Raw genomic sequence first — 24,732 nt, 5'->3', positions numbered from 1 at the left:
TAATTATCCAGCAAAAGAAGGAATAATTATCTCCTTCTTCGATCTCTGATTAGAGATCGAGAAAGAAAATGGCCAGGATTTCAACGAAAGGTAGGTTCAACTGGCCTGAAGAATACGGTTAAGGCACGCGGTTAGGCCACGCGATTAGGGTACGTGACTAAAATATATATACATGATTAGGTGAGGTGATGATTAGAGATAGGTTTCTCAAATCTCGAATAATTTTAGTTAATCAGGAAGTAGGGTTGTTAAGGCTATTAAGTAAAATCATTAGAATTTTTATATTGATATTAGGGTTGATAGGACTCTTAAGATCATTAGAATTCTATAATAGTAGGATTGTTAGGGCTATTAAGAAAGATTCATTCTTTCTTTTAATATTCCAATAATTGTAATTAAAATTATTTTAATTCAGTTGAATTTATTTTTAAAAACGTAAAAATAAATATAACATGTTTTAAAAATAAAAATGTTTTAAAAGTGAAATTTAAATTATCAAAATTCTCTTCAGAAATATTAAAGAAATTGCATAATTATTAACGTTTAAGAAATCTTAACATGTTATATTTTATTTTAAAATTTAAAAAAATATAAACTTAAAAATATATGTGTATTTTAAAACTTAAAAAAATATAACCTTAAAAATATATGTATTAAATCAAATATAATATTAAATCCAAATGTTAATGCTATCAATATCAAATTATTATATTGATATTATTAAATATTTGAATAAATGAAATATTATTAATTGATATTGATAGCGTCATAAATTTGTAAATTGTAAATTGTAAATTATAAATAGTTATAATTGTATTTCAATTATAATCTAACATTGATATTTTAATTGTAAAATACAATACAATTATGACTATAATTATATTATATGAAATTGTATTTACGATTGTAAATTCTTAAAATTCTGCAAAATTACACGAAAAATTATCGAAAGTATACATATAATGATTACATAATAGTAATTAATATAATAACATAATAGTAATTCATTAAATTAAAGTGTTTGTTTTTGTAGTATATAATTTTGGAATATTCAAAAAAGAGTAACAATTTGTATTTTCATGTCAAAGAGTCATTAATAAATTCGGAAAATTTTTACATAAAATGTATAATATATAAATATAATATATAAATTCGATGCTAAATTAATGATTAAATAAAAGCATTATAAAATTTGACGGATGCCTTCGTTACAGAATCGCGAGTCAATTATTATAAATTTAATTACGAATTTTAAATCGCGATTTATCTTATAAAAATGAGAAATTGGGAAATAAATCGATCAGTAGCAGAATTGTATATTCGCAAAACATTATAGACCTCAAATGTTTGTTAAAATATCTTTGATTTTCTATATTTACGTGATAATAATTATATCGTGCTCGTGTCTATTGAGAGCTAGGATTATTATATTACAAAAATTATACATATCGCGATTAAATATTCCACATATTATCGACTTATTTATTCGTCGCGTTCTCGCATGAATTCAAATCGCGATTTCTCTTATAAAGATTCGTAAATGACTCGGACAGTGAGTACTATCTTCGTAAACATTATATACAGACATCAAATTGTCTATCAAAATATTTTCCATTTATGTGATAATAATTATATCGCGCGCGATATAATAATGTCTATTATATATATCTAATGTAAATGAGGGCGCTTCGATTATTATACTATAAAAGATATACACACACATATCGCAATCGGATATTCCGAATATTATCGATTTATTTATTCGTTGCGTTTTCTCGCGAATTTTAAATCGCGATTTATCTTATAATTTAATATTATCTTATATTTTAATCGTTGACTTATACATCAAAACTTTGTTTATCTTTTCACGTCTTTGATTATTGTCTTTAATAATCCGCATAAAATGCACTAATAATATAAATATTTTTTTCTATAATTAAAAAACGGTCGATAACTTTATTAATGACTATTTTGATCACGATTGTTTACACTAGATAAATCTTATTAAATTCTATTATTACATCGATTATTAGAGGGACCTTGATAAAATCATTCAATTTTCTATTAAACGTAGCGATAACGCGATTTTTTAATTATATTTTAAAGCTTATAAAGCTCATTTTATCTTATTTAGTTAATTATGCGCGAGATAGGATATGTATTTTATTCTCAATCGCGAAATTCGTATAAAATCGCATGTTAATCACAAATAATTTGGACAGTGAATTTTATGTTCATAATACGGACCACAAATGTTTATCAAAATATCTTTGTATATTATCATTTGTGTGATAATAATATTATGTCGCGCGCGTATCTATTGATAGTTTTGATTATCATATTATAAAAATTATACATATATTTTTCGTAATCGAATATTATCGATTTATTTATTCGCGTTTTCTCGCGAAATTTAAATCGCGATTTATTTTGTAATTTAATTGTTGATTTACATTGAAGCTTATTTTATTTTTTCGTATTTTGAATATTTTCTTCGATAATCTACACAAAATGCGCCAGTAATGCAAATACTTTCTTCTACAATCAAAGAAATGATGAATAATTTTATTAATGACTCTTTAATCACGATTATATATATTTACGTTACATATAACTTATTAAATTCTATTATTATAGCATATCAATTATTATAATGATAAATGTTGCGTAATTGATCATCGCTAATCGGGCTTGTCTGGACTACATAAAAATTTTTAATAAATTTCATATTATACGTATATTTTGGATATTTTCGCATAATAAATTATTCCATGTAATACTCGATCAACAGCAGAATAAAAAAAAGCTTTATATATATAAATATTTATTTTTTGAATAGAAATTATTTTCGATATGTGACTGATGGTAAATTGTAAGATCGAATTTTTTTAATTATACAAATTTTCTATGGAATAAATATTATATATAATATATAATCCATTTATTTCATATAATATATAAATAATTATATGAAATAAATGGAGATATATAAATATATTATATTTATATATAATATATTATGGAATAAATATATTTGCGGAATGAATATAATATAACTGAATAAAGACATCTGACATCGGAATATATACTATACTGGGTGACTCATTTGAAATATGGTCCTGTTCTTTTTAGCTGCACTACTGCACTAGTGCGATTAGAGTGAAAGAAAGGGGGATTGCCCGATTAGCACAGTACGATTAGACACAGCCAATCATATCGACCGATGCCTAGGGTAACCAGCACGATCAAGCACGATTAGCCAATCAAAGCCAGTTGTGTCCAATTGTACTGTGTCTAATCGGAGGTGTCTCGAAAGAAAGTATGTTTGTCTCTTTCCAACTTACTGCACTAGTGCAGCAGTGCAGCTAAAAAGAACAAACCCATACAATTTCAGTTCAGTCACCAGTATAGTGTATGTTCGATGTCAGCTGTCTCGTCCTATATAATGTGTGTATAATAGGTTAAAAACATCTCTCAGTCTTCTGTCTGTTGAGAGTATGTAAAACTATAAGGTAACTGGAAACAATTTTCAATAAATGTCCATGGTAGTGGAATTATAAAAAATGGCTACGTTCGAGATTTTGAGAAAAGATTATAGTGTAAGTGAGAATATTTTTACGTAAATAATACAAGCGTGAAGATTGTTTGACATATATTTAGAGTTATAGAATTGCATTTACGAGGTATCATGTTCCTTTTGTTTTAGGATTATTTGCAGCAATATTTTAAGCTGTCGGATGTCTCATTGTTTCAAAAGAAATGCGTCGAACGTTGTGGGAACGATGGCGACAGAAAAGCAGCGATCGATCAGGCGCTGCGTGACACTCTATTGGTGATTTTGACAGAAAATGCATCGGATAATGTTCATTCTTTGGAAATGTATATCACCTTCTGCATAGAGCTGTGCAGAAAGGATCTAGCGACAGCTAGTATGCCAGTCATGCTATTGGGTGACATCTTCGATTCGATGACCCTGGATAAATGCGAACAATTGTTCACCTTTGTTGAAAATAACGTTACCATATGGAAGGAGGACTTGTTCTTCACTGCTTGCAAGAACAATTTGTTAAGAATGTGCAATGATTTATTAAGGAGACTGTCACGTTCGCAACAAACTGTTTTTTGTGGGAGAATTTTGTTGTTTCTTGCTAAGTTTTTTCCCTTTTCGGAAAGATCAGGTTTGAATATCGTCAGTGAATTTAATCTAGAAAATCATACGGAATTTGGTTCTGAAAAAGTGGAAGGAGATGATCTGGAGCAAATAACTAAAGACGACGACAAGTCAGAAAATAAAATACCAATTGATTATAATTTGTACAGAAAATTTTGGGCTCTGCAAGACTTCTTTAGAAATCCAAATCAGTGTTATGTTAAAGTGCATTGGAAGGTGTTTTCAGCTGTTAGTTCATATTTTTTCTTCAAGTAGTAATATGTATATTTTTATTATACAAAAGATTTACTAAAAATATACTTTTAGCATGCATCTAATGTACTGTCGGCATTTGCATCTTTTAAATTAGAAGATCAGCGTAGTTATCCTACAACATGTATAAATATGGACTCTTCAATGGAAGGCTCTTACAAGGAAACTCATTACTTCGCAAAATACTTGACTAATCAGAAATTACTAGAATTGCAGCTGTCTGATTCTAATTTCAGACGATACGTATTACTGCAATTTCTCATTGTTTTCCAGTATCTGAATAGCACTGTAAAGTTCAAGGCGTAAGTATCTCATGCCCTAACGCACTAAATATTTTGTAATGAATTCATAAGCTTCCTTATTTTGTTGAATTAACAAATTTGCTTAATAAAATGACACTAGTATGATATTTCTGAATAGTCACATAAAACAATGTTTGTTTTTCAAAGCTTCCTTGCCAGTGGCTATGAGACAAGGTCTGCTTTTCTTAAATTAAATGTCCCATGACATGTATGTTATCAAAGCACTATGACGTTTATCATTTTTAAGTGAGACACATGAGCTCAAACCAGATCAGGTGGAATGGGTGAAGACTACTACAGAACAAGTCTATGCTCTATTGACGGAAACACCGCCCGATGGACCTGCATTTGCAGAGACCGTGAAAAACATCTTAAAACGTGAGGAACATTGGAACGCATGGAAAAATGAAGGTTGCCCACCATTTAAAAGACCAGCGTCGGACATCATCGACGGTGACGAAGAACCACGTAAACCTAAGAGACCAAAACGGAGAATCGGTGATGTAATTAGAGATGCGCAAGCAGTTGGCAAATATCACATGGGAAAGTAAATAGCTTTTTTAATAAATTGAAGAATTTTAATATTTCCGTGCGAATCGAAGTAATTAAATTTATGTTATTTTTCGATAGCCTAGAGCTTACTAAATTATGGAATCTATGTCCTAACAATCTCGAAGCATGCAAATCAAAGGATAGAGATTTCCTCCCATCTTTAGAAACATATTTTGAAGATGCTATTATGGAACTAGATCCTGCTGCAATGGTTGATGACAAGTACAAGTAAATACTATCATTTATTATATATATTTGCTTTCATTCAATAGTTAACATTTTTATATTTATACAGAAAAGTGAATGATGGTAATTTTGGTTGGAGAGCATTAAGACTGTTAGCAAGACGAAGCCCTCACTTCTTCGTTCATGGAAATTATCCTATAAATAAATTACCTGAATATCTTGAGACAATGATTAAAAAAATCGCCAAAGATCGCCCAGTAAGCATCCAGTATTCATTATCCTACCTTATTTTTATGTAAATATGTTTAATTTAGATTTTTTGTAACTATGTTCCATAGCAAACACAATCTGACACAAAATTAGAAACCGAAGAAACACCACCATCAGAATCTAACGATCAGGAATTTAACGAAGATGTCCTGAAGCAGGATAGTGAACAAGATTCTGAAAGTACCGATATAAAAGCCAGAAAATTGAATAAAGTTACACCAGAGATGGTAGGAAAATTATCGGAAAATCTAAAAAATGATTGGAAGAAGCTAGCTACGAAATTTGGTTATACAAACGATGAGGTATCAATTTTTTAAATAATACTATAATATGATTTAATAGATTAATGATGGAATTTTTTATATGCGCGATATCTATTTTAGATTGCTTTTTTCGAAAGCAAAACTACGCCGTATGAACAATGCAAGACTATGCTCGAAATATGGGCAGAAGAGGATGAGGATGCGTCGGTTGAGAATTTAGCTTACATTTTAGAAGGTTTAAAATATACAGAAGCTTTAACAGTGCTCAAATCTTAAATATCTTTTTAATTTATTTAACGATAAAAATATAATTGTAACAATCGTAAACTATATACAATTCATGAGAGAATTGTTTGATAATTTTTTTTATTTGTAAAATAAAATCGAATCTTACACATACATTAAACATTTTTAATTTAGATAGATAAAATAAAATCTCAATTATTATACTTAAATTTACATGCTATAATTATAACGAAATTACAAAAAATTTATATTATAATATCAATTTGATATCACAAAATAAAAAGGTATACTACAACAGATTATAAGGTGACGATTGTTTTTTTGTTACCTTTAGAAAGAGAAAAAAGATCATAAATTTATGAGATTAGGGAGAAACACGCTAAGCTTTCTCTAAGATAATTGGAAGAATAATTCTTCTCTAGTTTTAATACTAAATTGAGCACAAAATAACATTATTCATGTTCAATTTTATCACAATTATATTATAATGCTACATTATGTATAATATACTACAATATATGATATAAATTTACACACACAATTTCATTATAATCTTAATATAATTCTACTGTAAATGAAATACAATTATGACTTTCTACTCTAATAATATATAATTTCACATTAATATAATTCTATAATTGTATTACTTTATAATACATTTTTAAGACAAGCAAAGGAAGGAGAGAAAGATTCAACTCGGGAAGAAATTCTTTTTCCTTTTTTATTTAGAAAGACAATAATAAAGTGTACAAATAATACAAAATTTGGAAACGAAACATTTTCAATGCAAACTATATCGAAGGACAATCGATTGCTGCACACACGAGGCATGGGCATGGATTGTGTACATGCCTTAATATACGAAATTCAGGCGCGCGCGCGGGAAAATGCATATATGCTCCGATATGAGCAAATTTTCGTGTAGCAAGACAATAATCTCGTGTGTGTACTTTCTCGGATGCTACGAATTACTACTGACATTTAAAAAATTTCACATATGTAAATATGTACGTAGGAAATATATACGCTAATAAGCATGTGACAACCTAAGTGTACGTATGACAGTTTCACGATCTCTACGTAATTGTAATAAATTAGATTAACGTTAACAGTATACTTCCTTCGAGTTTATAGACACTGACTTAGATTCGATTTATGCTCGGTGTAAAAGCTGGAAATGTTTGAATCCTACAAATGACATTGACAATGAGAAAATAATGATGTACGCGAATAAGAGACACATAAATAATAAATTATTTTTTTTATATAACAATATCGTGAGGCTTCGCTAAATTTTATTTCTTCATGTGCTTTTTAGAGCTGGTGTGGGATGAGATATCGTATGAAATATGGAAGTTGAAGTTACATCAATGATGCAGGACGATTTATCTCAGGATATTTGTAAGTCGTATACAGCTTTGACTTCCAAAAAAGGAATTGTAACAAAATGATTTTTCATTCTTATATTGGTTTGAAAATCTTTGTAACGGTTCTTCTTCCAGGACTTATAAATAATAAATCGATCATGGAAACGATTGATGTATGATTTGACAAGTAAATAATTCTATTTATTTTTATTAACGCATTTGTTAATTTAATACACGGAGCATAAATCTTCAATAGCGACTCATCGTCGTCTGAAATTTCTTAAATCGATGTGTCTCTTACATCTAACATACACACTCAATATGTATCAGCTAAAATGTAAATGCAACTTGATCGCGCGGGTACGAACTTCGTTTAGGTTTATTTAGAGCAGTGTTAGGTAATTATTTATTGTTTATAAACGGTACAGTCTGCATTCGTAGCGCACGTGTCAATCGCAATTGTTTCATCATCAATCATTTGATGGCACATATAATTATGTCAGTTATTTTGTGTTAGAGTATCAGAAACGAGAGATTTACATGAACAATTTGGGATCTGAATTCTAATGCCTCCCTCCCTTCCCTGTACTAAATTCAAAGAAATCAAAATTAAGTTGTTTTGATTTAGCATTAAAGAATGAAAGAAATTATATCAGAGCAATTTAATTTATATTTTGTTCATTTCTCTCACATAAAAAAAACGCGACTAAATTCTCAATTATAAATTCTAAATTACACATCATATTATATTCATATTTATAGTCTTTTCAAAAATATTATAATTAAAAAAATATATTTTATTTTGAGAAAAATATGTGCGAAGATTTTTTAAGCTGCACATAAGTTATGTAATAAATAAAGAAGAAAAGACGAAATAAAAAATTAAAAATGAATTAGCAAACTAAAAAATTAGCAAATTAATTTTCTTTCCTGAAAATTTTTGATTTTTAAAGTTAATACTCTTTCGAATTCAAATCCTCGATCTTTGATAAGTGTTTGCAATGATACGGATTATCGAATCCTAAAAATTATTCGTCTGAATTTTCTGACTTTTGAATAATTAAAAATTGGTGATTGTGTCAAGTCCCCTGACGTGTGTGTGTGTGTGTGTGTGTGTGTGTGTGTGTGTGTATGTGTGTGTGTGTATAGCGTAATAAGAAGAAGTAGAACTAGACAGTCGTTTTCTTTAACGCTTAACGCGGGCCTGAACGAATCGTGCACGCATATGTCCGAGTCATGTCACGTCGTTGACATGACGATCTATAAATATTTTTGGATATTTATATTGTGATGAAGGGATACGCTTAACGAACGTTGAACTGCGACGGCTTTACAAAGAGATGTCCGAACGATCGACTCTCGGTAATGACTGATAGAAGATTGAGCACCCGATAGGAATACTCGATAACGACGAAACACTGACGAATGAGTATCTAGACGATCAGTCTTCTTTTTATTTTTAAGAAAGATTGAGAGAAGAAAGAACTGAGAACGTGGCTGAAGCGAATGATTAGTGTGCTCGCGATGGAAGTATAAGTATAATTATACCTTTAGAATCTCGAAGATAGAATCTTGGGAACAAGATGAGGCGCGTTGCTGCTCGTACGTTATTATTTCGCGATATGTATATCGATATGACGGCAAGTGTGACAAGAGGGTGAGATAATCAAGAGAAAGAGTGTGTGTGTGTGTGTGTGTGTGTGTGTGTGTGTGTGTGTGTATGTGTGTTCAGTATTGCATGAGTTCCTCCAAGTATTCCACATAATCGTTTTCCGTCATCTCGACATCGTCGTCCTCCGGCTGGCTGTCGACACTCCGCCGTCTCCTCCCCATCTCGCTCGTCACCTCGATGCAGAGAAGCGCGAATTTATTGTCGCACGAATATCGCACTTGTTCCAGCAGCCGACCGCCAGTCAACGGCGAGCCCAATCCGTAGCGATCCGAGCTGCTCGAGTGCCAGGCGTCGCAATAAGTGTCCATCGCGCGATCCCCAAGCTTGTGAGAGCCATGCCACGCGATTTTCTCGGGCCTAAAACGCGAGGGACGAAGTCGAATGATCAATCTTAATAAACATCTTTAATAAATGTCATTATCCGTGACCCCTTAATTAGTGCGTTTGTCATTTCAAATTTTATCATTTTCGTGTAATACAAATTAATTAATTATAAAATAAATCAAATTATTAATAATGATAAAATAAATTAAATTAATAAAATTAATTAATTAAAAAAATAGGTCTTTTATATATTTACCATGCAAAGTCTGTAAGAATGTTCTTCCCGTTGAAACTGTAGATTCTGGGATTCTGAGAAAAGTATGCCCCGTTTCCATTGAACATCTCTTTCCAAGAGTTGAATAGGACGTCGCCCTAAATGATTTCGATTTTTTAATAGATTTAATAATTATTTTAATTTATTTTAAAATGTTTGATTTAGGAGAGAAAGTGTCGAACATGTTAATAAATAAATATAATTACCTTTATGTTAACTATAGGAAGATCTCGATCTCCTAATCTGACGATACTATCGACGTTCTGAACTCGAGAACTAAGAAAAGCGCGGAATGTACCTCTCAACCCTGCTCGCTTTGCTTGTCGATAGCAAGCATAATCTGCTCCTCGTATACCATGCATGTCTCCGGTAAATGGCTCATTCAATGCAGCCATTCTCAACTGAAAATTATATAATTCATATGAAATAAATACTTTCAATCTCATCGGATGCACACTAATTAAATTTTACAAACATTTCAATTAAAAAAAAAATATTAGATCTATTATATATTATAGATTTTTTAAATTATTTGATATTAAAAAAATGCGAAGTATTATATTTTCTGTGTGAAAACGGATGAAAAAAATTTCAATTAAATATGGTACAATCTCACCATTCGCGGATACCACTGCGTAGCATGGAAAAAATTGTGAATTATTTTCGAAATTAATAAGATTAAAAATTTTTAACGTATTTTTATTATAAATGTATTTTTTACGCGAGATGAATTCAAGTTTTCAGCTTACCCCTGTTCCATCGGCTTTCACGGGTATCTGATTAATCAAGTTCGATGCTTCGAAGGGAGGATTCGCTGGTGGTGGTGCCGTGGTTGGCGGTGCTGGTGTTGTAATGGGTAAAAGTGATCCAAGCTGAAATTCAATTTTATAAAAAATGTATAGCGCCAAATATTTATTATATTTACAATAATAATGAACTTTGGTACTGACTGCTATGTATTGCCATCCGTTGTTAACTCTAACTAACAATGCTTGTTCGTCTATGATGTAAGCCAGAGTTCCAACTGGACTAACACTAGACATCTGTAATGTATAAATAAAGAAAGTATTAAAAATAGATATTTTCAACGTGCGTGAAAAGATTCGCAAAACTTTACTTTTGTCATGGCTTCTGTATTTTGGAATGTAACAGCTCCTGGCACAATTTTCGTTGTACTTTCTAAAGGCCCCCTTGTAGCGGCAGTGACACCTCCTTGAAGAAAATATTATTGATTAAAAATTGATTAAAAATTGATCTTACAAGGCATTCGAAAGAACGATGATATCTAATTATTATCGTAATTATTTTCATATCACATTAACGTACCTAACTGCTCTTTTAATTCTTTCAATTGCTTGAGTTCACGTAGAGCTTTCAATTCATCCAGACTACTTCTAGGTCCTTGTGATATGCGAGTGTGAAATTTAATTTATATTTGTAAATATTTGGTGGGAATAAAGTATGTGTGCAAGACGAAATAGTATTAAAAATTAAAGAACAGATATCTGTTATTAACAAAATTGTTAGTATGCAATATAAACCTATAATACTCGCATGGATGTCTTAATTAAAATTAGTTGTAATTACTTTTAAACAGAAATCGAAATGGATTATAATCTGTGTTATCGAATTATAATAATTTTTATCGAACTTCTTAATATTTTTACCTTGTCTAGAGCCGTAATAATCCCTTTCACCGAAAACGTGGCTTCTACCGATTCCGGGTTCGCCTTTCTGTCCAATTAAGGATAATCCAGGCGGACCAGGAGGTCCGGGAGGACCTGGAGGTCCTGGAACGGGGATGTATTTTCCTTGGGACGGCGGTCCAGGAGGTCCAGGTGGTCCTGGAGGTCCTCTTTGGCCCTCTCTTCCTGGTTGACCAGGAATTCCGGGAAAACCATCATTTCCTTTATCGCCTTTGATCTAAAAAGGAGATATTTAAATACACATATTTAATTATATTTAATTATTTATAGATTTATAATATTTTACGGTAAACCGTTGATAGTTTTGCGAAGACATCGTATATTTTCGAAGCTATTATTATCGATTCTCTTACGCTTCTTACCGCTTTGACAGACAAGTAGATAGGTTTGTAAAGAATCGGCAAGTAGTAAAGTATTGCCAGGAACAGAAACGGTTGATTTATCGAAAACACTGAAGAATGAGATGCAACGATCGCTTAGGCGCATCACGTCGGCTTTCTGTCGACGTTCCTTCGTTGCGTTCTTTTTCACGAATGTTTAGCCGAGACGGTTTATATGCTGGAGAGGCGCGAGAGGCATCCTCGATCGTGAGAAGACGATATCGGAATTTTCTGTTGCCCGACCGTGTGATCGCTCTTTCTCAAAGAATAATATATCTTTGTCGTTATCAATGTTGCATTATGCCCTTAGAAAAATGATGGATATCTCGAGCATTTTTATCGTTATCTGTTTATATTTTGTAATGTTATGGAATTTCCATTAAGATTCCATCCAGAAAGATTTATGTTTATTACATTTACTAGATCTTTGCGATTTCTTAATGACGGTTTTATTAGAAATTCTGCGTAAGAATAGGATGCTTCAGATAACGAAAAATATTTTAAGAATTCCTTGACGGATTTTGTCATCTTTCTTCTTAATTTCCAACATAAAATTATATCTTCAGATAAAATTCTCATTCTCTTCAAATAAAATTGACATAAATAAAATCAAGAATTGTAAAATAAAGTTCCGTTTTCTATTTTTATTTGTGAGAATAGAAGCTTTTATTTAAGATATTATTTAAGGCTTTCTTGAAAATTCTATTTTGAGAAAGGATTGATTTCATAAAAATCTATTCTAAAATTATTATTTTGTTAAACGTTCCGTAAAAGTTGTAAAATTTTGTGATATATAATTTTTGTTCTATTTAGTGTGCAATTGTTGAGTCGCTTTACATGCTTTGTAATACTGAAAAAAATTGTAACATTTAAAGAGATTATTATATTTTCAGATACATATGTCTGGTTGAATACGTTGCCAACAAACCCAAACTCGCGAGACGCCGTATATCAGTATGCGTTATTTGTCAGTTGTCGGTTGTGACAGCTCGTGAAACTCTGCTCGCGTCGCGACGGAGAAAATTTCAGTTTGGCGCAACGAATAAATCCAGCGATGAAGACGCGAAAAAAAAAAATACGCACGCACGCCAGATGCAGTCCTACATTAATTTCCATCATTCGCATTCCGTCGCCTGTTGTTCAAAGACTTTCGCATCGTTTCATTTATAAAAGAAAGAGATATATATATATATATATATATATATATATATATATATATATATATATGTGTATCCTGTTACTTTAATTTGTCAGACCACAATCACGCGAGAGGAAGAGAAAAACGAAAAAATCATTATCTTAATTTCCGCTGCATTTTTTTCCTTTTTTCGAATAAAAGAGGAGTTTCTTGTTCTCGCTGCTCGGAGAAACGACTGACGGGTCACTTAGTGTGAGATTCCCAAGCGATTCGCGGTTTGACTTTTCGCTCTTGATTTTCACTTCTTAGCGGCCACTTAGATTTATATGTAAAGTTCGCGCGCGCGAGAAATTTACACGGCCCCGATACCACGTCGGGAAACTGCAAGTTATACTTACACCGACGGAAACACCGTAAGGGCTCGGTGCGCCGGGCTCCCCCTTTTCTCCCTTGGGTCCCATTGGTCCGATACTTCCTGGAATTCCAGGTGTCCCAGGACGACCCTGCGGAAGACAGTGATAGATGAATCGCTCGTTTAGATTTTAATTAGTGCGGAATTCGCTTTTATCGTATTCGATACAATCGGACGATTTATTTTGATGTGCATGTTTAATAAATGTTTATTTATTCAATTATTAAATTTATTCATTTTATGTAAGAATATACTATATATAAGAAATTACTTATACTTATATTTATTTATATAAATTATTTATATTTATTCCAAGAATTATAAAAAAGATTGTATGATATTTCTAATACACATCATTTAATATAGTTGTGTAATTATAAGGCTCACCTTCATCGTATTCTTGGGTTGGCATTGTAAAAGAAATAAAAAGTATTGTTTAGAAATAAAATATTTTAAGATAATATAGCATGACAAACACAAATATTTTCTTGATATACATTTCTCGATTACATTGCTATATGGAATAATATGAAATACTAATATTATTATAACAATGGTTATGTATTATACAAATAATATTAATTACTATCAAAAATCATATATCAATATTGCCATATAATTATCGTCGCATAATTAGTATTGCTAATAATATAAAGTGAGATGATGTAAATAAATAAATTGCGATATATACGTACCATCCATCCTGGTAGACCGATCTCTCCCATAGTTCCTGGTTTTCCGGGAGGACCCACAGGGCCGGGCGATCCAGGTCGTCCTCTCCTGCCCCGTTTTCCTTCGGCGCCTTTCTCGCCTTTGATAGTGATATAGTCGCCGGAATTAGCAACAGTAGTGGCTCCAGGAGGACCTCTTTCTCCTCTCTCGCCCTTAGAACCAGGTATGCCGGGTAATCCTGATATCCCGTCCTTGCCAGGTTCGCCTTTATCTCCTTGAGGTCCTTGAATACCATTTATTCCAGGAATACCAGCTGGGCCGGCATCGCCCTTATCGCCTTTCTCGCCCTTCGTGCCCTTATCGCCCTTATATCCGCGCGCTCCAGTCTCTCCTTTGTCGCCCTTTGTGCCGAATCCTTAATTAAATAACATTTTCAACGTTATATATTGTCACCTTTTATCTCGACATAATAGATATTGAACTTTTTCATCGTAAAAAATTGTTAAAAACTTCACTAATCCTTGTTATGATGGAAAATAACACACACACACACACACACACATATGTGTGTGTGTGTATATATATATATATATATATATATATATATATATGTATTTGATAAAATATTAGCAAAAATGGAAATTTTTTTACATTTTTGTTTAACAATTTTAAAAGTTTATGCCTCTCTTTTATTATAAAATAATTAAAGATAAATAGTAGAAACATAGATAATAAAAAATAGAATATCTTTCTTGATATGAATTATTATTTGTTTTGTTAGATAATTTTATTCAATGTCTCATTAATATCAAATTAAGTTTATTGCAGCTGAAGATTAATAAAATAAATAAATAAAATTAATAAATCGTAGTAAAAAAATTGGATATTTTATATAAAAGATTATAATCAATATATAGACGTGGAAGAAATAATAAATAGGTAAATAACAATAAAGTAATATTAAATTTTGTGCACGAAAACGGGAGACATATTTTTGGAAAAAAGTCTTTAAGATTACTGACCTAGATCCCCTACATTTATCCCACCGGGACCATTTGCACCAGGTGGACCGGGTGGTCCTGGAGGTCCTGGTTTGCCTTCAGGTCCTGTATCGCCCTTATCGCCCTTCTCCGCCGGCCGTCCATTCTCGCCGGGTGCACCAGGCAGACCTGGCGCGCCAGCTGCGCCTGGTTCACCCTTGAAACCTTGAATTCCTTTGGGACCGTCCTTCCCGTGGTCACCCTTGGCACCCTTGTGCCCTGGCTCGCCCTTGATACCCTTAGACCCTGGTATTCCAGCCTCGCCTTTAGGACCGGGGTTTCCTGAGATGCCTGGTTCACCCTTCTGTCCTGGGAGTCCTGGCCTCATTGTGATACCTCCTTCCGTCTAGATCCGACGACGATTCAAATAAGCCATTTCCATTATGTTAAATAATAAGAATTTATTTTAATGAAATTGCATAAATATTGTTTTTAGCATCTTATAACTTGAGACGGGAATTTCGAGTATCGGGAAAGGTATTCGCGGTTCAATCAGGGAATGCTCCAGTCCGTACTCACCCTGTAAATATTTCGAGGTTTCCAACTAGGCTGCATGCGCATAATAATCGAAATTTCCCTATTAGATCGTTGGAATAACGTTGCGAAACTGAGAGCTTCGTGGACGGCCCAACATTGCCCAACATTACCCTCCATGCGTTTACATTGCCATTGATTAGAAACAAATGATTGTTGCGTGAACAATCGTCAATGGCACGTGATTCACGATTGCTTCAGCGTAAATCGAATCTCGCCGAGAATTGTAAGTGCAAATTTTATTCTTAAATGCACGAGTTTCCTACGCTCGCTATGTGATTTGAATCCTTTCAAACGTAAAATTGATTTTCAGACATACAAAAAAACGAAAAAGGAAATTTTCTCTTATCGAATGAAATTACGTTTTGATTTTCTAGAGAATATAGTATGCATGTGTGTATTTAGAAAATAATAATTATTAATAAAGATAATGATTATATATACACTTTAAAAATACAAAAACTTCAGAAAGATCGCTAAGGATTTAAGAACAATCTTGTTCAATCTTATTCGATCGCGATAAAAATTAAAAATCTCAATATCGCTGTAATATTTATAGCTCTCTTATTTTTCATATTTTCTCACGTTTAAGACAATTTTGCCAAAAAAGAAAAAATTAATTATATTATTGATCAATAAATTGCGATGTATTGCAATGATGCAGGTCATTGAATAAAATAGAAATACGTTCGTGTGTGTAGAAAATAATTTCTCCTAAGATTTTTCTCCTATATCGTCCGCTTTCTCTGAAAGACGATTATTCTCTTTTTCGCATTAGTATGACGTCCTGCTATAAATCATGTCGTCGCGATTTCTGTATATCTATATATCAATGCCACCGTTCATCGTTCGTCATATCCATTCAGACCTTCTCGCGAATAGTTTGAAACTTTTAGACTTCTTTGACTATTGATAGAATAGCGATATATATGTATATATATATATATATATATATATATATATATATATATACAGCTTCTTTTTCATCTTCTACATTCGACTACATCAATGTTCATATATATATTTATGATTCTTATTTTTATAAATTTATCAAAATTATTTTCGCGTTCTATTATGTTATTTTATTTCTTTTACAATAAATTTATTTTACTTATTATTTTATTTATTTACCATTTATTTTATTTATTTTACAATAAATGGAGCGTTATCAAAAACAATTTCATATGTACTTAACAAATATCAACAATATTAACTGATTCAATTAACATAGGTTTGCTTTATAATTCATTAACATTTAATATTAATATTGTACTCTATATATTCAATGTACATTCAAATTTGTAAATACAATTAATATCTAATAAAGAGAAAGAGAGAGAGACCTCGTTTGCTAAAATATTTTAGCTGATTTAAGATAATTTAATACTTCAAAACATAAAAAAGAAAAAAGTAATTTCATAGTTAATAAAAGATATCATTTTCATTTCTAATTATCTGAAAACTTTTCGATATTTTGGTGAAAAAATAGATTCCAATTTATCAAAATATTTTCAAGTCAGAAACTATAATATTGTATATAAAATGAATATCTTTTTGTCGGAATTCGATGGCACTCCTCACTCGTATCGGGAATATTCTGCGCGCCTATAAATCCGCTTCTGTTTTAAAGTAGTTCTCTCCGGCTTTAATACGATTCTCGAATTTCCTCTCCTCCATTCAGTTTCCATTCATACAAATATTCCGAGCCGCGGCGAATTCACTGGGAAACATCCGCCGCGAAACCGATCGGCGCGCGAACATCTCGATGCACGCACATTGAAACGCGCGAAAGCACCTCGATCGAGCGTTACCTATCGTCTCGTCTCTTCAACGACGTAGGTACTCGGATGCAACATCTCCGAGCATCTTCCTTCCTTCCTACCTAGCGCACACCTAGCCGGTGTGCATGCAGTAGCACAGCCTAGAAATTGGTTTCTGTATTCCCCGGGGAAATCGAGCTCTTGCACATCCAGAGGAAGGACCGGCGAGGGGGCGAGGTCACGTAAGATAACCGTTGTCAGTATGTGCGTGTGTCTGTCCTCGCATGAACTGTCTCGACGACAGGCTTTGGTCTTTGATCCTACCGTGAATATTTCTTGCCGTGTTCTTGTCAATATGTGCGTATGTGTGAGAGCTTGTGTTCTAAATCGTTCCATTTTAGTTTTGCATCTTCGCGATCGATCGCGCAGTTTTGCGGAGTGGAGACACATGAAATTGTTTTTGCGATTAAGCTATTTACGGTCGAAATGGTAAATGCTCCTTATTGCTTCTGTGCAATATTTTAAAAAAGATTCTAAATGAGCTAGCATTCAAAATAATACGAAATCAAAATCGGAATAATTATTATCGGAATAATAATTAATAAATATTACATATTAATCATATACAAAGGATAAACCAAATAATGTGAACAATAAAAATTAATATTAATAATTTATTATAAATATAGAATCATACAATTTTTGAATAGTCTCTAGTGTAATATTATTCTATTCTTCTTATTATAACAATAAAATATTCTTCTTATTAAATAATGCCATTTTTCAAAATGATTACACAGCTATTCAATCTTGATTTGAACAGCATCGAAATGAACTTCAACATCTTCTCTGGCCAGCAACAATTACCCGATTTAAATATCATCAAATCACAAGCAGATATTTTGATAAAGGACAATATTCCTGGATTATTCAATAATTATATGATTCTATTCCAAGGAGAATTAGAGCTGTATTAAAGGCAAATGGTGGCCCGACACCTTATTAACAAACAAATATAGTCTTTTTTAAGTGTCCATATTATTTTATTTATCCTCTATATATACAAGTTAAAATGCTGTGATATTTATAAAAATATAGATAGGACCTAAATACATTTTCTAAGTTTGTTAACAAAGACTTAACTTAGTTTATTATGACTTTAGCTTATTCAAGATAATTTAATATTTTAAATCATAAAAAGATATGTTCGTAGCTATTAAAATATATCATTTTCACTACTAATTATCTGAATGAATTTCCGATATTATTATAAAAAAATATTAGATCACAAATTTTTGAGAGAAAAAATGTACTATTAAAAATAACACGACAGCAATGGAATGTGTACATCTGACATATCGAATTTTAATTTAGAGTTTTTTTTATACTTTGTCGAGTCAAAAAAATATGTTTGTGCGGTGATTCAAAAGAATATTTCAACATATGAACGATCTTGACATTTTTATAATTCCATGACATTACAAATTCATATCTCAAAAACACTTTCATGAGGTGTTTTTAATATAACTATGATATGAATTGATAAAGTCAGGTGCAATATTGTAGAGAATATGAAAAATAATTTTTCAAAAGTATGTTACTGAAAAAAATTAAAGTTTAAAAATATATTTAGCTTTATTTATTCAGAGTAGTTGATAGCATATTTTTATTTAACTATTTATTATATATTTTTTCAAAAGTTGTATTTTCTAACACATTTATTATTCCAGTATTAATAAAACAAAATATTTGAATTTCCTCACATGAGAGTGTCCAAATGTCACTTGATATAAAAATCAAAAATATATAGTTTATGAATAGCTAAGTAAATTCATTTCTTATTTTAATCTTCGAATTTTTATTCTTTAACCACTTATACATGCACGTGTATATAAAATACAAATTAAAAATTAAAAATTAATAATTTAAAAATTAGTTATTTGAAACATTAAAATATTACTACATTAATTATTATTTTTACGTTAGAAATGTTTCTAAATTACTCTCCTGTGATGACTGGATTAATGATCACGGAATAAGATTAACAAAACATGAGAATGGCGTATGGAGCCGACAATCTGGAACATAACGACTTGGACGCTATCCGTGTGGTTTCTTGGGGATCTTTATCAATGGAATACAGCTGGTGCTAACGGGCATTAAACAGCGGCGCATCCCTATTGTCACAACGCGTATCTTGCGCTCTGTAAGTAACAACCTGGATATCCGACGATGTAGGTTGTTGTGCGTCACGCGACTTGTAGTTTTCCTCAACTCTCGAGCAAAAGCTGAAAGCTTGCCATTTCGTTACCTCGTAAAGACGCATGTCTCGTTTATAGTTTGTATCTGAAGCGATATTACCACAGCATGGAAATATATATCGCGTATACAATGGATAGAGTGTAATCTAATTCGCAAAGTTATCATTCTCTCCGTTAGATTGCAACGTGGTAAATTATATACAGGGAAAAATGTGTAGAAGCAAGATACAACAAGTATCCTTAATTTGAAATATCCTTATAATTTTATATTCAAAATAAAAATATCAATATCCATTTTTCTAATATTTATTTAAATCAGAAGTACTTAAATAAAATAATAAAATATCGGAAATATAATATCGAAATAAAATCGATAATAATTGAAATTAAATTGATAATATCGAAATAAATAGAACCATTTTCGAGAGCATCATATCGATATCTATATTACCTTACATATTTCTAAAAGAACAAGAAAAATAAAATTCGAAAATGCCATAGGGATGATATTGGATATATCAAATTGAATGCTGAAAAAATGTACAATTTAATCGAAAAATTTTGCTGGCATGTGGCTAGTATTTTGGTATTTATTGGGTTTATTCGTCGCAATATATTGTAAAGTTAAGGTGTGCATTATTATTCTATCATTTTACAATATCTATGATTACGATGACAGGAAGCTTCCGGTATTTCTCTCAGCTTCGAGAGTAATGAGATTTTTTTCTCCGTGGCGAGATGTCTCAACAATTACTAGGCTGGGTTAATCCTTTTTTTCCCTCGCCGGTGTAACATTTGGAAACGTGCCGCTGGCACGAAAACAGAAAATTGTAACGCAAGAGGGGCGAAGGAGGGCACTCTCTGTATTCTCTCCCTTTTCTTTTTTTCTCCACGATCTTTCTCATAGCCGAGTATGAGGGTGGGATAAATATTGCGTCACCACACGACCGATCTTTTTCAACGGTATGCGGGCGCATCTGCATCACACGGGCTTGTGTCGTGGATAAAGCGGGAGCGATGCGGTCCGATAAGCGCGATGCGATGCGATACGATGCGATGCGATGCCCTCCTCTCTGCCACTATATTTCCGCGCGCGGAATTTTCCTCCGTATCAAGAGAGAATCCCATAACAAGAGAACAAGGTGAAAAACGACCGTATCTCCGGGGGTAAATTGACGGTTTGAGGCGCGACAGGATCGTTACGTTCCCGCGACAGAAACGGAGATTTCTTTTCCCACCCGTGGCCACAAGCGCGTTTCACGATTTGGACCTCCCCCGCTGACTTTGACAGCGTGGAATATCAATCTTAAGTGGATTTAACTCGTTTCGCGAGATAGCTGCTGTTCTCCGAGCGTTGCCGAAACGAGTATCTGTTCGAAGAGAGTTGTTGCGAGTTTAAATCGGGAACATCGCACAAGATAATCGGGACGCTGAAAGTAACGGAATATCGGAAAGGGGATTAAACATTTTCAGAAGGTTTTCGGATTTTTTCATAGAAATCATTTACTAAGCAATTTATATACTTATTTTATTTATACCAATGTCATATTTATTTATTATTATTATTTATTATTATTTATTATTATTATTTCAATGTTATTATTTATCTTATTTATATCAATATTTCGAGGTCGTATTAATTACATTTACAATAGAGTGATAAAAAATAATACGATTATTTTTTTTTTTTCATATATATGCACTATTTCTTTTTCTTACTTTTTCGCTATCAATCTAGTTTTCTTTCGTACTTCTTGAAACGTCATAGTTACGATGGAGAGCGGAAATGCTGCAACTACGCTCCGTTGCGCAAGGTCGGGAAGAGAGAAGAGTTTATTTATCGGGAAAACCGGAAAAATTCAAGAATTTCTCGGGCTATGTAGCACATCTCTGTGAGGCGCATCGCTCATATGCAGAGAGAGTTCTCGCTAAAAATTTTACCGCCATCAATATCGCGCGTATGCAGATGTACTTGCGTGCGTTACAACGTTTTAATATCGTGGACCCCCTGTCAGCGCGATTCGTAACTATTTTCCGTGGCTGGCAAAAAGTTGAGTGAGACTCCGGGCGTTGGTTGTTAAAGATGGATCAGGATAAATTGCGACGCGAATGAAAGGTAAGAGAGAGATACAAAGATAGAAATAGAGAGAGAGAGAGAGAGAGGAAGAGGTTGAGGAAAAGAGAGAGAGAAGGCACAACGGGAAACGAAAGAACGTGTACGAGAAAAGGGAGGAGGTTGAGGGTCGGACTTACAACTCGACCGTTATTACGTGCACGGTTTCTTATTCCCCGAGGGGCGATACGCGTTCCATTTCCATTCAACGAATTTCTTGTCGCGTCGTCCTACGACGGGGAGGTAGGATCGCTGGTAGTCATTCCCATAGATGTAAAAGCGGCTGCACGAGGGAGCAGTGCATTTTCATGCACTTCGAAACGTAATAGTGTGGATAATACTGCAATAATAACTCGTTTTCTCGATAACCGGACATAAATTGGATACTCGCATTCTTTTATGAGAGTAACGAGACTTCATACATGATTAATGTAATAAATGTCTGATAAAACGATGTACATACCTAATTACTATTGCACAATCACATTTCCTGATTTAAATTCATTGCACGTTTAAAACTTGCATTGCACTGTTTTTCAAAGAAAAGAACAACTCGAATTTTTATCATACGAGATTTCCAATTAATCTTGAAGCTACTTCAAAATTCAGCAAATATTTTCTCTTGTATGTACCACCAATGATCGAAAGATTTATATAAATATTTTTTATACAGAATGATCGTTTTTATATAAATAAATAATTTTATAAACATTTATTTATTATATATATATATATAAAATATATAAATGTTTATAAAATTATTTATTATATATATATATATATATTATATATATATATATATATATATATATAATTTATAATTATATATTAATATATATATATATATATATTTATATATATAATTTTTATACATAATGATCATTCGCAAATATAAATAAGATATTATTAATTGAAATATAATTTGTTGAGTTCATGCATCAAATGAGATATTTATGGCGTACGTTTAATAATAAATTCGACAATTTCAGAGAAAATATGGCCTCTATTTCCTTGCAGTCCGAAATATGTAATAATGTGTAATCATATATTGTAATAATAATTGCTATTTCTGGATAATCGAATATAAATTGGATATTCGTACTATATTATAAGATCGTGATTTATATAATACATGATTAATATAATAAATGTAATGTTCGTCTATTAAAACGTATATCTATCATTATTACGCAATCACATTTCTTGAATTCATAAATTCATTGCACATTTAAAACTTGTATTGCATCGTTTTCCAAGTAAAAAACTCGAAGTTTTATCATACGAGACCAATTAGCCTTGGAAAAAGTCACTTCAAAATTCAACAAATATTTTCTCTTGTATAAATCTTCACAAATACTCAAAGGAATGTTTATCCAAGTAATTTTTATATACGTATAATGATCATTCACAAATATGAATAAGAAATCATTAACTGAGAGATATAATTTGCTGAGTTCATGCACCAAATGCGATATTTAAATGACATACTTTTTGATAATAAGCCCGACGATTCCACGAGAAAAGATATGGTCTCCATTTCCCTCCGAATTTCTCGTTGCCGCTCGTGTCCGTTTCGGGAAAATAGCGAATAATACGACTGAGCTAGATTCATACGCGGATAATGAAAATTTCTTGAATGAAGATACTTATCTGCTTATTATAGCGACGATTTCGTACGGTCGGGCGCACTTGAATTTCCGCTACTTCGCAGTAATCGCGTACACAATAAATGTTCTTCTCTAGCGAGAATTCTTCAATGTCATGTTCCTCGTGTTAACATTTTATCGCATCCCCTTTTCCTATTTTCATTTTCATATCGTTCTGCTATATTTAGCAGAAACCGTCATTTAACCGAACATTCAATTTGCTTTCGTTATCTTGCCGCTTGTCATTGGATAATTTTAATAAAAATTCTTATCAAGTTTTTCATTTTACAAGAATGACAACTTTGTCATTTGCTCCGTTGCTAAATGTAAATATCTCGTTATACAGTTCACATAAGCTTATTTAATGTTACGTCAGATTATAATGCTACTATAGACATATAGTTGAAAAAACATGGAGCTTTTTTATAAGTTAATAAATTATAAAAAGAATAAAGTTTTTCATAAACAAGCATCCTCAGTCACAAGACGTTACAAGAAGACCACTTCCGTTACAACAGCTCCCGCGGCTATTGGTGAGTCGATGATAATAGAAAGCAAATAATAACGATAATAATGAAAAGAATCTCGACGGAAGTTTTATGCAGATTGCAACTTGTCGCCGGAAATAATGGGCATAAAGAAAATCTCATGAGGTGAGCAGAAATAGTGAGCGCAAGCCGCGGGAGAAACGCCGGGGAAAATATTTTAACTCGGCTTTCGGCCTCGGTATGACAGATCATATTCAGGCATAGTAATCTACTTACGTCATAGCTAGAAAATTCTCCTTTCCCAGGCGGTCCCGGCGGACCCTGTGCGCCCTTTTCGCCAGGAATTCCATCGCGACCCGGTTCGCCCTTTTGACCTTGGGGACCTTCCGGACCCTGTATTCCAATATCACCCTTGTCACCTTTCGCTCCGAACGGACCGGGCAAGCCTCTTTCCCCTGGCTGTCCTGCCACACCCTGAAATCGTGATTACATTAAACACGCGATTAAGCACAATGATACGGCATATCCGCAAAGAATTGAAACGCTAGAGATTGATATAGTTTTAAAACGAAATGTGATTAAACTTAAAACATGAAAAGAAAGACAGAGAAAAAGAAAATCGGGTATAATAAATAGTTTATACTAATCTAATGATACTAGCAATTACTGTGTTATGTTTGTTTTCTACGATGTAAAGATATCA

The 24,732-nt window shown here is 32.3% G+C and overlaps 2 protein-coding genes across 9 annotated transcripts in view; one reads left to right on the top strand and one right to left on the bottom strand.

The window, feature by feature from the left end:
* The first annotated feature begins 3,366 nt into the window (after positions 1–3,366).
* LOC105254396 (THO complex subunit 1) lies at positions 3,367–6,385 on the top strand. Its single transcript, XM_011263046.3, has 8 exons — positions 3,367–3,599; positions 3,707–4,399; positions 4,478–4,725; positions 4,973–5,272; positions 5,356–5,505; positions 5,573–5,720; positions 5,802–6,035; positions 6,117–6,385. Exons 1-8 carry the CDS (start codon positions 3,564–3,566, stop codon positions 6,270–6,272), a joined length of 1,965 nt encoding a protein of 654 aa, XP_011261348.1. The 5' UTR covers positions 3,367–3,563; the 3' UTR covers positions 6,273–6,385.
* Positions 6,386–8,547: 2,162 nt separating this feature from the next.
* Positions 8,548–24,732, bottom strand: part of LOC105254397 (collagen alpha-1(XVIII) chain) — a 278,467-nt gene continuing 262,282 nt past the window's right edge. For 4 of the 8 annotated variants that reach the window (XM_025408815.1, XM_025408820.1, XM_025408822.1 and 1 more), the window contains 15 exons: positions 24,306–24,503; positions 15,747–15,776; positions 15,210–15,573; positions 14,211–14,602; positions 13,903–13,914; positions 13,502–13,606; positions 11,547–11,802; positions 11,206–11,280; positions 10,997–11,091; positions 10,830–10,922; positions 10,629–10,751; positions 10,496–10,510; positions 10,086–10,280; positions 9,862–9,977; positions 8,548–9,638 (listed from right to left, as the gene is read on the bottom strand). In XM_025408815.1, coding sequence (XP_025264600.1) covers positions 9,338–9,638; positions 9,862–9,977; positions 10,086–10,280; positions 10,496–10,510; positions 10,629–10,751; positions 10,830–10,922; positions 10,997–11,091; positions 11,206–11,280; positions 11,547–11,802; positions 13,502–13,606; positions 13,903–13,914; positions 14,211–14,602; positions 15,210–15,573; positions 15,747–15,776; positions 24,306–24,503 — 2,370 coding nt within the window. In that variant the 3' untranslated portion in view covers positions 8,548–9,337. The remainder of the gene's footprint in view (positions 9,639–9,861; positions 9,978–10,085; positions 10,281–10,495; positions 10,511–10,628; positions 10,752–10,829; positions 10,923–10,996; positions 11,092–11,205; positions 11,281–11,546; positions 11,803–13,501; positions 13,607–13,902; positions 13,915–14,210; positions 14,603–15,209; positions 15,574–15,746; positions 15,777–24,305; positions 24,504–24,732) is intronic. The other 4 variants (XM_025408817.1, XM_025408819.1, XM_025408816.1 and 1 more) reach the window with 4 other exon arrangements.

This window comes from Camponotus floridanus, unplaced genomic scaffold, assembly GCF_003227725.1.
Source record: "Camponotus floridanus strain SB8 unplaced genomic scaffold, Cflo_v7.5 scaffold23, whole genome shotgun sequence".
Classification (NCBI taxonomy): domain Eukaryota; kingdom Metazoa; phylum Arthropoda; class Insecta; order Hymenoptera; family Formicidae; genus Camponotus; species Camponotus floridanus.
Note: the sequence above shows the minus strand (reverse complement) of the source record. Positions and strands in the feature narration are given on the sequence as shown.

Excerpts from the sequence above, each read along its gene's own strand:
- LOC105254396 (XM_011263046.3), top strand. The coding sequence starts at position 3,564 with ATGGCTACGTTCGAGATTTTGAGAAAAGATTATAGT. Across the intron at positions 4,726-4,972 it reads AGCACTGTAAAGTTCAAGGC|TGAGACACATGAGCTCAAAC; the intron begins GTAAGTATCTCA and ends ATCATTTTTAAG. Across the intron at positions 5,273-5,355 it reads GGCAAATATCACATGGGAAA|CCTAGAGCTTACTAAATTAT; the intron begins GTAAATAGCTTT and ends ATTTTTCGATAG.